General features: G+C 34.7%; 1 protein-coding gene across 1 annotated transcript in view; it reads left to right on the forward strand.

Annotated features, from left to right (window-relative positions):
• The window catches only part of LOC145248147 (FAD-dependent oxidoreductase domain-containing protein 1-like), a 53,329-nt gene that overhangs the window by 19,788 nt on the left and 17,701 nt on the right, over nucleotides 1-15,840 (forward strand). The window contains exons 2-6 of the mRNA XM_080109968.1: nucleotides 1,791-1,920; nucleotides 5,342-5,441; nucleotides 9,325-9,419; nucleotides 11,386-11,561; nucleotides 15,206-15,348. Of these exons, the coding sequence (XP_079966094.1) occupies nucleotides 1,791-1,920; nucleotides 5,342-5,441; nucleotides 9,325-9,419; nucleotides 11,386-11,561; nucleotides 15,206-15,348 (644 nt within the window). The remainder of the gene's footprint in view (nucleotides 1-1,790; nucleotides 1,921-5,341; nucleotides 5,442-9,324; nucleotides 9,420-11,385; nucleotides 11,562-15,205; nucleotides 15,349-15,840) is intronic.

A 15,840-nucleotide genomic window follows, 5' to 3' on the forward strand; every position in this document is an offset into this window, starting at 1 on the left:
CTCCATAGAATGGAAATATGTCACAAAGTTTAACAAGGTTTTTTAATATAGATCCACAGAATATTGTGATAAGTGTTTCAGTGTGAACAGGTATGGTATAATAAATTATGGGGTTTATCTATTTTATTTTTATTCATCATATTTTGCTTTGGTTTTGATACCCCCAAATTCGAAGCTATCTCTTTACAACCCTTCCTTTTCATAACCTATCATACTTTCATAAATCAGAGTCCATGTTCTGTAGGCTGTTTTTGAATCCAGTCAGCGGTGGGTACTTTTGCTAGTATATATATAAAGCAAACTGTGTGTTTGTGTGTTTCCCAAAAACTTTCAACACACACAATGAACACTGACAAAATTGGTATCGTTAGGAAGATCCATCTCTTGGGCGAGAATTATCCAAAAATTGGCCAAAAACATTAATTCTTTGACTGTCAACTAGGCCATTTTTTGATAGGAGGGGTCAGTTTTAGCGTCAACATTTTTGTAGTCATGCATCTACCAATCTTGATGTACATATAAAAGATGTTACTTTGAAGGCCCGTGACGTTACAAGTCGTGTGGGTGAGGCAATTAAAATGTTTGCTTTTTTCACCTCCTTTTCATCTTAGCATTACAGGTTCGAGCTAGGCTATTGCGGCTAATTTTTTTTTTTTTTTTTTTCCTCACGCGGGTACTCGCTGCTATTTTGAGTGAAACATTGGGAGGAGGGGGTGCTGGATTGCTCAATAGCCTTACTTTACCACGTCTCCACACCGGACAGCACCGGGTATCCCTGCTAGTTAGAAAGAAAGGATGAAATGGGACAGTAATATCAGAGCAAAAAAGAAATGGGATGTAACATCAGAGAAAAAGAGAAAAAAATAGGATAGTAACATTAGAGAGAGAAGGGGGAAATGGGACAGTAACATCAGATAGGATGAAATGGGACAGTAAAATCAGGGGAAAATGCAAAAGTAATATTAGATAAAATGAGGAACAAGAAATAGAGAGGAAATGGGACAGTAATATCATAGAGAAAGCAGAAATGGGATTAACATGAAAGAGATTTGGGAAATGAGATGGTAACATCATAAGAAAAGAGAAAATGGGACAGTTTAATATCAAAGAGAGACAGGGAAATAGCACAGTAACATGAGAAATAAAGAGGAAATCGGACAATAATATCCAAGAGGAAAAGGGTCAGCAACATTACGAATGAAGAACTATCAGGATGGAAGGAAACAAATAGGTATTACCTTAACTTCAGAGAAAATGAGGAAATAGAGTAGTGATACCTTAAAGAATATAAATTTCCCTTTTTTGAACAGTAAAATTGCTTTTCATGGCAAAATAGTGCAATGTATTGTTTTTAATCAGAAATTTTTTGGTGCATTTCTGTTTTTTGAATTTTGCTATTTTAGCGTAGTTGCGTTAAGAAGAAAAACTAAGGCAAATAAGAACAAATAAAAAATAATGAAGGAATTAAAAAGAAAATGAAAAAAAGAAAGAAAAATGAAGAAAATTTCTTCATTCTTTGTTTTTATTCAATTATTTTTTATCTTTAGGCTGATGTCAATGGGCAATGTTGATATTGCTACAAAAAATAAAAAGCATCGAGATTTGCAAAGAAAATTAAGAAAAACATGGAATCAATAGTGCAATGCATTGTTTTTAATAAGAAAATTTTTGGTGCATTCCTGGAATAAATAACCAGCGTATTTACAGCATTTTATTTTAAGTGTCTGAGAATAATTTCTGAATTTTGTCTAATCCTTTAAAATTTGTTCTTTTTTTTTTCTCTATAACAGTATACCCGTGCATCAAGTGCCCTGTCTGTAGGAGGCATCCGTCACCAGTTTTCCCTTTCAGAAAATATTCGTCTATCCATGTTTACAACAAATTTCCTTAAGAATATCAAACAACACTTAAGTGTATTAGGTAAGAAAATAACTTTTTTGCTATATGTTTCTATGTAATTTTTTTTTTTTCTGATGAAAAATTAAAATTGGACTCCCAATTATTATGACAGCTGTGAAAATGTGTCCTGGAGTTGTGCTAGATTGACTCAAAGAATTTTTAAAGTATTTCAAAAGGCGACATTTTTTTTTTTTTTTTAGTGAAAAATAAATAAATAGCTGTAATTTTCAACGTCTGATCTCTCTCGGCTGTAAAAAAAACCTTCTAAGTGGCTTTCCCATTAGTCGTTTTTCACAGCTGTCACTGTCTTCATATGCAAATTAATGCCACATGTATATTAACGAGTCATCTACAAAGCGAAGGTTTTTCCTTTCTCTTCCCTTCTTTGTTTCTGTCACCCGACAAGATAGACAGAGGCGCCGTCACTTGTGTAAGTCACTTTCTGCATTATCTTCACCACAGCTCTTAAATTTAAAACATCGTGGAGTTAATCTTAAATTTAAAACATCATGGAGTTAATTTTAAATTTAAAACATCATGGAGTTAATCTTAAATTTAAGACATCATGGAGTTAATCTTAAATTTTAAGACATCATGGAGTTAATCTTAAATTTAAGACATCATGGAGTTAATCTTAAAAATTTAAGACATCATGGAGTTAATCTTAAATTTAAAACATCATGGAGTTAATCTTAAATTTAAAACATCATGGAGTTAATCTTAAATTTAAGACATCATGGAGTTAATCTTAAATTTAAGACATCATGGAGTTAATCTTAAATTTAAGACATCATGGAGTTGATCTTAAATTTAAGACATCATGGAGTTGATCTTAAATTTAAGACATCATGGAGGTTGATCTTAAATTTAAGACATCATGGAGTTGATCTTAAATTTAAGACATCATGGAGTTGATCTTAAATTTAAGACATCATGGAGTTGATCTTAAATTTAAGACATCATGGAGTTAATCTTAAATTTAAGACATCATGGAGTTAATCTTAAATTTGAGACATCATGGAGTTAATCTTAAATTTGAGATTACAGTTTCATTAGTCTTTCTTCTATTCATTAATTATAACTCTTTCCTTGTTCAGGAATCAGACATTTTCTAATATTATACAAGTTCACTCTCCACATCTCATGATTCAGCAGTCTCCAAATTCCACTCTGTGCAATTTTGTCCAATCATTTTCCTCCAAGTTTTCCTTCGCCAGCCAACCTTCCTGTGATTTAGAAAATCCATGCTTCTGCAGTGGCTTATGTATGGGGATAATCACATTGACACATCAGTTCTCATTAGCTTACCAAATTTAAGCAATGTTTGAGCCCTGGCCAGTACCATTGGGAATACCAGGTGTTGCATGTAGAGGATGTCAGCATCTCTCTGCAAAAACTGTAAAACTTAACATTGTCACTTACCCTTGACTGAGATATACATGCGACTGGGGATCGCTTGTGAATTTGATATTCTCTAGAAACTTCCTCCTTCAGAGGAAGCCAGTTCAACCCACCTATGGTGAATGCCACTTGTATATCTATATAATTATAAAATTCTGTGGACCGTCCGATCACCCTTGCTTGCATCTTGTCTATCCAAAAACATTGTTGTCATGGAAACTAGCTTGTATTCAATAAAATTCATACTCCTTTCCACAGTCCAACCATATTGAGTACAAACTTCAGTCTCTGCTTAACTTGTAGACATAGTTTCATGATTGAAACCATGTTTTGTTATGTTTTGGTTTTGGTTTCGATTCTAGCTGATGGTATGCAAATTATATATATTTTTTCTTTTACTTTTGAAACTCATGACTATATATTAGGTACAATATATAATATGAAAATAATTGACTCTATTATAATAAATACGAAATCTGTGTAAAATAAAATTTCATATTAAAGCATATTTTACAACCTGGCAATGCCTGGCGCTCCTGCTAGTTATATTATAATTGTTTATCCAGGAGGATGAATATTCCACATGACGATAGCAGTGCAATCAATTCATCCTTAGGTTAACCTTCCATGCTGGGCAAGTGTAGTGCTTTTTAACAAATCCTCTGACTTGATATATTTGGTTTGATCAGATTTTACATTTCAACTGCATCTGTTCATAAATCTGTCATTGCGCTGAAAAATAAGACTGAACAAGAGCCCAACTTTCATTACCATATATCATGATCCTCCTGACACAGCTGTTATACAACTAACTGCAGACGTAGAGAGCGACAAAACGTGATGTCGGAGACAACAACTCACAAAATTTTGCCCAAGCTGCCTTCATTATTGTAACCATATTGAATTCATGTCAATCACCTATACACAGCATATCTTCTAGACACCAGAAAGAATCTACTACATCCAGGATATTGTAATCTAGTGTAATTTCTTTGTGGGGATGACCATCAATAGGATGTGCCTGTCTTATGCGTCTCCTACAATTCAAAGTTGATTTGTTACGCTTAAATTTGGAAATAGAAATTTCAATGGTTTACAATTGTTCCTATTTACAATGCCTTCCCACGGGACAGAGTTAGACACCAGGGTCGTTTTTTTACTGTGGGGAAAAGGAACAAAAATAGAAATTGTCTCAGTTGTGAAGATCATGTTTAAAATTAAGTTTGCAACATGAGACGATTCCAATATTTTCCTGATTCCAATGCAATATTTAACTACAGAGTTGTTATTTGTCCCCGATTAGCTTAAAAATACATGTTGAATGTGCATATATTTTCTCAACCGTAAAAACACACTTTCAAAAGATAATCTAAAGATTTTAGTTTTACTGGTTGTTTAAAAATCAATAAATATTTATTATTTTTACATTATTACCAACAGTGGAAGATTTTGTTTTTTCTAAAACAAAAATGAACTTAAAAAAAAAAGACAATTAAAAGAATCGTTTTTGAGATTAAAAAAAAAAAAAAAAAGTAGGCACAAATTTTTCTGATTCCGATACCTCAAAAACATTTTGATTTTTTCCGATTCCAGGTTCCAATTAATTGTCCCTAACACTAACAACAACGGAAAACTGAATACTTGTAATTCGAACTGAAGATTAAAATTCAAATTTCTGCATAACAATTATTTCAAATTTTAATCGAAAGACAATGGATACTCCCTGTAAGGATAGCTGCACATGTAATTGTGAAGCAAGGATTACGCAATCCCTCAACCACACCTCCTGAATCGGCACTGCTTGAGTTCAGTGGTAAGGGGAAGCACTAGACGATTGGAAACAATGCTGAGATAAGCAAGGAGTGCATACAGCATTTGGAATTTCCTAGTGGCCACTCATTTCAGTACTGACCAGGCTCAACATTGCTTAAAATTTTGAAAGAAAAAGAAAACTTTCTGAAAGTTAATAATAAACAATTTTGTTGTGTCTAGCATATCAACTCTTTTTAGGTTATTTACTGTTCTCTCTCTTTCTTTCAAGACATGGATCCTCCTGACATCCAGTTCAATCCACAGGGGTACCTCTTCTTGGCATCTCCAGAAGGTGCCGAACAGCTTGTTCTTAATGCCAAGATGCAACGGTAAGTAATTCAAACCTTTTTATTCATGGCGATTAAAGCAAGAGGTAGGGGTCAATCATCTGAGATGGAATGATCGTATCAACAGAAGAAAGTTATCTTGCTTCGAATGCCTTAGACATTAGTGTCGCTGTGATAGTACAGTTGACCAATTCTTTTCAGCTGACTAGCATCGTCTCATTGACAAAAAGTCAAAACATAGCTGTCATGTTGAAGTGTTGTAAGTAGTCAGCTTAATAAGTAGTTGCAACAGTTGTCATAGACATATTAATTTTTTCTTTTTTTTTTCTCTCTATGGTGTTGTAATAATGAAAATATTTAAAAAGAACAACAATAACTCCATCATTTGCTCTGGTCTGCATCTCCTTTAATTATTTGATTTTCTTTTTGCAGCAAAGTTCAGCTAGATGATTGTATCATCTTCACAATCATCGCCATAATGGGTGGTGGAAAAGCTTGAAAAAAAAGATGCCTGTTCACTTTGATAGCAAACATCCAAGAGACAGAATCTGTTTTGTCTCATCACCACATCCACTTCTAGCCATGACGTAACTTCCTGTACGCACGTAACTTCCTGTAGCTTAATTTCTGATATATTTTTTTTTAATCTACTTTACATGGCAAATTATGTTTCAACAAAACACTCACAATTAAATATTGATATATCACAACATCTACTTATAAACTCTATTCATTGGAAGTGGAAGTGAGTTGTTATAAAATGCTACACCATCCTCATCATTGCTATTCTTCTTATAGTCATGGCAAGTGCAATCTATTCCCACCCTGTAAAACATTCACAAGAACACTCATCTAGCTACAACAACTGTCAATAATTTCCCCTACTCTCTGTTTGTGCTAAGGTTAAACAAAAGTTCTATGAGCAAAGTTTCTTTCCTAGAACTGCCCACCCGCAGAACACAATACCATGAAACTGTTTCTCAGCTGATTATTACATGGTCGTTTTCAAGTCCAACATAAACAACACTCATTAACCTTTATACTCAAATGGCCTTAGGGTCTTGATAAGCGGTGACTCTCTAGTAATAAAATTTTTTTTAAACTTCTTGAACAACTGATTACCAGCCGTTCGTAGTTGCACCAAAACAGTTAGTGTTACTTGACTTGAACTTTGAAAGGATCATGAAAGACATTTTTTTTTTAATTTTTGGTAATCTTGTTTGTCAACTTCATTGATTCTGATCAAATTAAGTTTTTTCTATTTTACATGGGTAAAAGACAAAGTTCTTTGTTGCTAAAATGAGAAACATTTTAACCCATTAAAAACGAGGGGAAAGCTGTAACCCATTGACTTAGAATAAGTGCTTTATATCAAATTGGTGGTTGAATAAAGTTCAATTTGCCTTCATTCAAACCCCATTAATCCCTACATCAGATACCATAATACTTAGTTCACTTCACCTCATAATATAAATATATATAATAACAAAGATCCATACAAAATTTCAGCCAGATCAACCCAGTGGTTCCCGAGAAAACTTCTAGACTAAATGTGGTATTGTGGTGACTAAACGCTATTAATCCCTAACTGTGCATAGAATGGATAGTATAATACTTAGTTTCATGGACCTTATCATAACAAAAGTACCTACAAAATTTCAGCCAGACCAGTAGTTTCCAAGAAAAAGTGCAACAGACAGACACACTAAGAGAAATAAAATATAGATATAGTATTCAACATTTTTCATTTAAGCATAGCAGTAATATCTTCTTTTCTTTTTTTGATTCCATTTTCACTGCAAGCAAGGCACAGTGCCACTTTGATGTAGAGGGCTGCTATCAGGGACCGAAGTTGCAGAGATATTATGTAGGGAGTTGAGCAGCAAGATGTCTATTCACATTACACTTGAACTTCTGCACGTCAGTGCAGTTGGGAAAACATGAACCCGGAAGGGAGTTCCAGAGTCTAGTAGTTCTGGAGAAGAAACTATTAGAGTAGAAAACCTTCTTACATCTACGGAGCTCTACTGTGTAGGGGTGGGATTTTGCTGCTTGTTGAGTTTGTCAGGGGTATTTAGCATCCATTATTAAAATACTTGTAAAACAGGCAGAGGGATGCAACATCGATACACCATATTGAAATTTCACACTTGCTTTTTGAATAAAAATTAAATGAAATCGTGACACAAAAGCATATTAATATTAATTAGTGTTATTTGAATTATTCCCATCACTTTTCACATCTTGGATATTATTCTGACAACCGTTTGGTCAATATAATCCCCAAGCTTTCTTCAAGTGCATCTTGTCAAACTTCTAACTGAATCATTTTATTTAATTTATACGCTATGCTAGTTCTCATTCTGTCAGCCATGACTGAGTAGAAAGAAGTCTTAAGTTGTAATTATATTCTTAGTATCACTCATATTGAGGATTGAACCTTCAACCACCAAAAGATTGTCATTTAGAACATTTATGCTGATGACACCTCTATTCTGGTATTGCTTTTTTTTCCATATTTCTCGGATCAGTTGAAATATGCAGGTGATCTAGAAGTTGATTTGGGTTTTATAATGAATTTGGGTAAGAAATGGCTTGTTTTGTTTAATCCTGTCAAGACTCAGCTATTGTCTTTCAATCGTAGCCATGTCTCTTTTCTTCCTGAGATTCTTATGGATGGTTCTGCTCGTGATGAGAAATTGATTCTAAAACTTCTTGGTCTTTCTTTCTCATTAGATCTTGCTTGCAGTCCATATTTTAAATCCATTGCTCTTTTTGCTTCTTGTAAAATCGGTTCTCTGTATCGCTCTAAACACTTTCTCACACCCGAGGCTATTCTTTATCTTTACGAATCTACTATCAGACCATGTATGGAGTATTGTTGTCATATTTGGGCTGGTGAGTCTATGTCCGATTTGAAGATTCTTGATGAATTGCAGAAACGTATCTGTAATTTGATTGGCCCAATACTTTCGTCTTCACTGCAACCACTTTCTCACAGACGTGATGTTGCTAGTCTCAGTCTTTTCTACAAATATTGTGATGACATGTGTTCCTCAGAATTGTCTGATTTATTCCCTGCTTCCTTTGTTCCAGCTCATTTAACTCGTTGGTCTAGAGGTCTCCATCAATTTGTTGTTTTAATACCTCACTGTAATATGTCTTCCTATTCCAGTAGCTTTTTTCCAAGAACTTCAAGGTTGTGGAACTCTCTTCCTGCTCACTGTTTTCCTTCCACCTACAGCCTTGGTATTTTCAAGACTAAGGTCAATAGGCATCTCGTGTCTCCGCAATAAGCATATTTCGTTATCGTTAAGTGACTTTATGCCTTGTCTCAAGCGATTTCCATGAAAAAAAAAAAAATTATTACTTAACATGTCAGAAAGATCAGACGTTACATTTACTAAAACGTTATGAGAATGACATCCAAGATAAAAATGGTAGTCCAAATAATACAAATTATCAGTCTTTTACTTTAATGAAATGCGCTCTGATGAACTCTTAGCACTTGTGTCCCCTTCATGTACATACTCATGACTAACCCGATAAACAATAAAATCCCATCCCTTCATTGTTTAGGTCCCTACATACCAGAAAGCCTTCTATTCTGATAGTTTCTTTCTTTGGATTGCTAGACTATGGAACTCCTTCCCTGTTTCCTGCTTCCCTAGTTGTACTAGCCTGCAGAAGTTTAAATGTAATGTGAACAGACATCTTGTTGCTCAACTCTCTACAGTTCTCTGTTAGACATGATCCCAAATACTAGCCGCTTACATTCCAAGTGTCAACCTGCCCTGTTTTAAAAAATCCTCATTTCAACAATTGCTATTAGAACCAAAAATGTTTGGCTATAATTATAAAAAGGATTCCCCCCCCCCATTTTAAATTTATTTATGTTAATTTAAAGGAATTTTCTTATTTTTAGGGAAATAGGAGCAAAAGTGGAAGTTATGAGTCGAGAAAGACTTGCACATAAATTCCCATGGTTAAATTTACAAGGAATTGAAGTTGGAACTTATGGTAAGCATTTTTTTTGTATTTTTGTTTGAAAGTGTCAGCATATAGTTCTTCTTCAGCTGCAGTTGTTTTACCTGGATGATTGACAGGGTCAGGTAGACCCATCACCCACCCAACCCCATATGAAAAGTAGATTGTTTAGCTTTATGTTGTAGCATACAAATGATTTGAAACTAAGTTTAGTTGCTGCCATAACTTCAACTACACCATGTTGTATTTCATTAATGTTCATAAATACGTAACGGTTTTTTATAGGTGAATAAATCCTCTCTAAACAATTGCCTCAGGAATGAAGGAAATTAAAAACTATTAAATGTCGTGCTCACATGAATACAAGGACAATCTAGAATGTTTGCATGAGTGGAAGTTGTGAACATTGCATAGACACTAGTTGATTGCCTTAGTTATAATTTCACAGACAGTGCCCATCCTTAAGTATTCTTAAAGGGGCGTGATAATTATAATTATTATTCATTTATAGCTATGGACACTAGTGATTTATGCTTACAGTGTAGAGTAACAATTCCTGCCGGTATATACATTGTCATGTTCAGCTTCGTTGGGAACTATGGCAGCATGCACGTGACAATGATAATAAACAAAAATAAAAAGATATCCAGGATCGGCTTGTAGGTCCTTGAGTTTCAAGTTAACAACAGAACAGGACACCATTTATAGAAAGGAAGAACAGAACGAGCATGCGAGATTACCAAAGTATAATTAAAATATTTATTTAACAGCAAATAGGAGGAGGAATATTTTACCGAACAAAAAAATTTTTAAAGAATAGAGAGATATAACTGGGCAATGAGGTGGGGGGGGAGCATCTATGTCGAAACAAGCAGAAGAAAAACAGTTTCATTCAATCTGAAAAAAAAACAGTTTACAAAGTAAGGGATTTGAATTACATGATGCCAATGGTGATATGAGTAAATTTGGAGTAAAGTCCGATGGGTAGGTATTAGTGTTGGCACGATTAATCAGAATCAGGAATTGCAAAAACCGGAACTTTGCGGGTATCAGAATTATACCAATTCTGATACCCCCCAAAGTTCTGCTTTTTTTCCGAAATCGGAAAAATTAGTGCCTGTTTTCCAATGCCAAAAAACAATTTCTTAATTATCTTTTTTTATATACGACTTCGAGTAAAATAAATAATGGTTCTCTGTATACAGGGGAGAACGATAAAATTGTCACCCTACAGCTTTAATTTTAAACTTTTATTGAAAAAATCAATTCAGATAATTTGATTATGTAGTAGAGCTGACATCTATTCAATGTAGCTGCATTCAGCCTCAATCACTACCTTGATATGGGTTCAGAACTGGGAGCATGCCTTTTCTACAAGTGGGGGGCTAGTGAGAGAAGAGTACAAAGTCGTCGCAATCCTTCTGAAGCCAAGCGTGGGTCTCTTTGGATTTGTGGGTCAACACCGAGTCCTGTTGCCATACCCAGGGTCCTCTAGTGGCCACCTGATTGCACCAGGGGATCACCACACTCTTCAGCACATCCAGGTACTTTGGTGTTGACTTTCAAACCAACTTTGAAGATGTGAGGTGGCATGATGTAGCCCTCACTTGAAACCACACCAAAAACCATAACCATGACTGGAAACTTTGTTTTCATCACCCTGGGCATGTCCCTGTTATTCGTGACAATCCAGCCATGCATTCTGAGGGTGCTGGCAATGGTCCTGTTTTCATAACTTGGATTGGTACAGAGTATGAGTTGTTTGTACAGCGGCATATCACCGATCTCACTCGTTGAACATTGTGTCATTTTTAGACATGATAGATGGCTTCTATCGCTCTTGGGATTTATACACAACTGGCCAACTAGTAAATGGTCTGCAACAAAAAAAGAAAACTGGTTTTTATCAAATGGAAATGGAATCATGTCGTCTTTTCTAGGGCGAGTTTTGAAATTTTCTGATATAATTTAAAATCTTTTTTGCTTTCTTTACATACAGGTTTGGAAGGTGAAGGTTGGTGTGATCCGTGGACTTTAATACGAGCCTTTAAACATAAGAACTTGGCGCTTGGTGTCAAATACGTGAATGGTGAAGTTGTTGGCTTTGATAAACAAACATACAAAGTGGCTGGTAGTAACGGATATGAAGAGCGATATAGCATCAATTCAGCTCAGGTAAATCAACATTTCTTAATCGATGAAGGTGGGCTCTCTATGCCATGCTAGAAAATTACCCCAACTAGAGAGTATTCTATATCTCTACAAAGCCATAATTCACTCATGCATGGAGCATTGTTGCCACATCTGGTAGTCTGGTTCATTTGCCACTAGTTTCCGATTCTTAAACAGTGTTCAAAAAGGAGTCTCAAATATAATAGGTCCCACACTATCAACCAAGCTCTAACCTCTGTCCCATCACTATAATGTTGCATCCCTGTGTCTGTTTTACAAGTATTTTAATGGAATGTACTCTGATGAACTCCTAGCATTTGTGCTCCCTTGATGTGCATACTCTGTCAAGCAGTAAAATCCCACCTCTTCACTGTTGGCATCCCTACATCCAGGAAAGCTTGCTTTCTCTAATAATTTCTTCCCTTGGCCTGCTAGGCTTTGGAATTCTCTTCCTGTTTTCTGCTTCCTTAACTATACTAACCTGCAGAAGTTTAAATGTAATGTGAATAGACATCTTGATGTTCAACTTCCCACAGTTCCCATCATTTATCTCTCTTCCATATTGAGAAGATATGACACCGGTGACTGAAAAGCCGTCACTCTCAAAGAGGAGCACTGGCCTGCAAAATATGCTTGAACAGCCTGATTAGCCTCAGCCAATTAACAATAAACTAATCGCTTCTTAAAGAGAAGTTCTTTCCCAGAACTATCCACCTGTGGAATGCTGTTTTGCTGGCCTGCTTCCCGGTTGAATACAAGATGGTAGCCTTCAAGCCCAATGTAAACAAGTTCTTGTTGAGTCATCCCCATAAATAATCAAATTCTACTTGATTTTACTGCACTGCCACCTTACATTCATCAACCCTTATCCTCAAGTGGTCTTCGAGCCTTGATAAGTGGGAACTCCCAAGTAAAAAAAAAAAGAGAGAGAAAAAAAGTTAAAGCCTGAGAGGGTGGAAAAACTGTACAGGACAACCACAGTCAACAGAGAAAAGACCATTTCAGAAACTGCATAGACATGATATCAAATATGTTCAAGTGGTAATATTCCTTGTTTGGGGGAAGGGGGGGGTAAAAAAAAAAAAGAACATTAACACTTCCAGGAAATGTGTTCATCAAATCGCTATCATGTGTCCAAACGCAACATGAAGATTATATTTTCTTCTTACCGAGTAGATGTAATTTTAGGTGCAACTTTACTATAGTGTGTCGTTCAACCCAACCATGTATTTTTGAACAGATGTATTTCAGAGAAAAATATTATTACATGCTTTCATGTCATATTAAAATTAATATAAATTCCAAAAATTACGAAAAATGGTCCAGTAGAAGATGTGCTAGAGTTAATTTTTGGGGGAAAAAAAAAAAACAGTCCAGTTTCTCAAGATAAAGTAAGATGACCGCCCTGAAAAATAGGATATCGATTATCTCCCCTTGTTTCAAGTTTCTGAAGGGTTAATTTATAACGAAAAATTGCAACTTTGAAAAAATCTGTTTTTACTTATAATTATTTTTCTATTGGATTATTTTTTTGTAATTTTTAGAATTTATACTAATTTCAGCATGACACATAAGTGCATAATAATGTTTTTCTCTGAAATGCATTTCTTCAAAGACAAACTATAGTAAAGTTGCACTGTAATATTTTTATCTCGGATTTGACGATTTTATAAGAGCTAAGAATGGATTAAGTTCAGGAAACTCTTTACATTATGAATCCTCAAAGAAGTGGTAATAGAAAAATGACCAAAAAAGATGTCCAAAGAAATAACTACAGCAGCTAACAACAAGCACATATCACCTGTTTTAAAAAAGAAATAAGATTTTAGCTGTTTCACTATTTTCAATCAATTACAACAAAAAGGTTTGAGAAAAATATTTAAAAAGATCTATTCATGAAATATATGCCTACCCCCCCACCCCCACCAAGTGTATTTTTTATGTTTGTGAAAATATATGCAGACATAACATGGAGGTTTTACAGTAATTCAAAAAACAAAAAAATAAAAAACAAATATCCAATTAAATATTTAGAAATTTAAAAAGAATCAGAATCGGTAATTGTATCAGAATCGGGAAAAATTTTGGAATTATCCTATCACTACTATATATATATATATATATATTAGCAGATGTATCTGGCATTGGCCAATATTAAATGTAATGTTAAATTCCATTAAATAAAGCAGTTCACTTCTTGTAAGTTAAAAAAAAAAATACTAGCCAAGATCAAAACCAAAACCTAACAACATTGAGTCAAGTACGATAACCATTAGACCAGCTTATCCAACTGTGAATATCAGATGTAGTTGTTCCAAGCAAAATTTAACAATATCAATCCAGTCAGGGAAGCTTTGAATTGTAAAGAATTCCAGGTAAAAAAGTTTGGTAGTATTAATCTAGTCAGGATCACCAGAGTATAGTTCCCTTCTTATATCAAGATGAAAAGCTATGACTTAACAATTCAAAAAGATTCAGTATATTTTATATGGTTATTGTGGTATCTGATTGGTTTGTTCTTATCATCCCCTGGCTATATATATAATCATTCAAATTTTTGTGATTGTACCCTTATAGTATGCCAAAAATATTGCAACATCGTGGAAACTCTGAAATCTAACAATTGACTTTGTAAATAACCACAAAATTATCAACCATCTTGCCAACAACATCTCGGAGCACCGTTTTGATGTCCATGTGTCTAACACACACCGACACAAAGTCGTAAAACAATTCACCTGCCGAGACTTTCCAACAACATTATTTCATGCTCAGATTTGCTTAAACATGTAACAAATTGCATCAGTTGTGGTTGCTATGACAGTGCCTCTTTTAAGACTCTCATACTCCCCCAAAATTTGTCAAAATTACATCTGATGCCCCCCTCCATATATATGCACACATATGCATGCACTTTTGATGAGTTTTAGTGCACCTATTGAGCACTGTATGCACAATGATTTCATTATAATTATTATACAAGACTGTTTTCCCCATTAAAAACGGGCAAAAGTTATAGCTCATTGACTTAGAACGGGTGCTTTATGCCAAATTGATGGTTGAATATGGTTAAATTTGTGCTCATTTTTGCATTAAATACTAACCTTTATTAATTCCCAACTGTGCAGCAAGTAGATATCATAATACTTAGTTCACTGCACCGTATAACAAAGATCCATACAATATTTCAGTTAAATTGGCCCAGTAGTTTCTAAAAAGAATTTCTGGAATGAATGTGGTATTGTGGTGACTAAACGCTATTAATTTCTAACTGTGCATCGAATGGATTCAATTATACTTAGTTCACTGCACCTTGTCATGACAAAGGTCTATACAAAATTTCAGCCAAATTGGCCCAGTAGTTTCTGAAAAAGTTTCTTGAGTGAATGTGATATTGTGGTGCCTAAACGCTATTAATCTGTAACTGTGCATCGAACGGATACCATAATACTTACTGCATCAGTTCACTGCATCTTGTCGCGACAAAGGTCTATACAAAATTTCAGGCAAATCGGCCCGGTAGTTTCTGAGAAAAAGTGTAAAAGACATATAGACTAAGAGAAACAAAGAGAAGAAAATTCTAAGATTTCAATTTAAAACAAAAATTTCTGATTGTCAATAATAATTAAATTAAAGTTTTTTTGTAGGTCAAATCTGAAGGCACTATTTATCAATCGCAGTTTGCTTTAGTGATCAACTGCGCTGGACCATGGGCTGGAGATGTGGCCAAGCTAGCTGGAATTGGAACTGGTGAAAAGATTTTATCTGTACCCCTGCCTGTAGAACCGAGGTGAGTTGCTTTGTTTTCATTTTTATTGCTTTTAAGTTTCACAAATTCTTGGGTTATTTTGCATATTTACCCATACAAACAACATCTTGTCGAACTCGAGTGAAACATGGAACAAACTGCCTGCGTCAATTGCATCCTTCAAAACTCTCGTGCTTCCCAAAATTTGCTCCAACTGCACCTGATATCCCCACCCTGTGTATGTGATACTGTAGTCGTTAAGTACTAAGAAGTAAGAGAAAAAAGACAAAAGAAAAAAATGAGAAATAGATTAAAAAAAAACTGTACATGAGGTGGAACCGAACAATGGATAGCGATATATTTAGTTTTTACAATGTTTGGGGTGTGGCTATGAGTAAGCAACAGAATATATATATATGTGATATCCCTGTCAAGTGCTAGGAAGTAGAACAAAAAAGGATAGATAACAAAAGAAATAGAAAATAGGGTTTCTTAGCAGACAATAAGTAGGAAGATAGACAAAAGAAACTGTAC

The sequence above is a fragment of the Euprymna scolopes genome, chromosome 26 (genome assembly GCF_053919585.1).
Source record: "Euprymna scolopes isolate OS-2025 chromosome 26, ASM5391958v1, whole genome shotgun sequence".
Classification (NCBI taxonomy): domain Eukaryota; kingdom Metazoa; phylum Mollusca; class Cephalopoda; order Sepiida; family Sepiolidae; genus Euprymna; species Euprymna scolopes.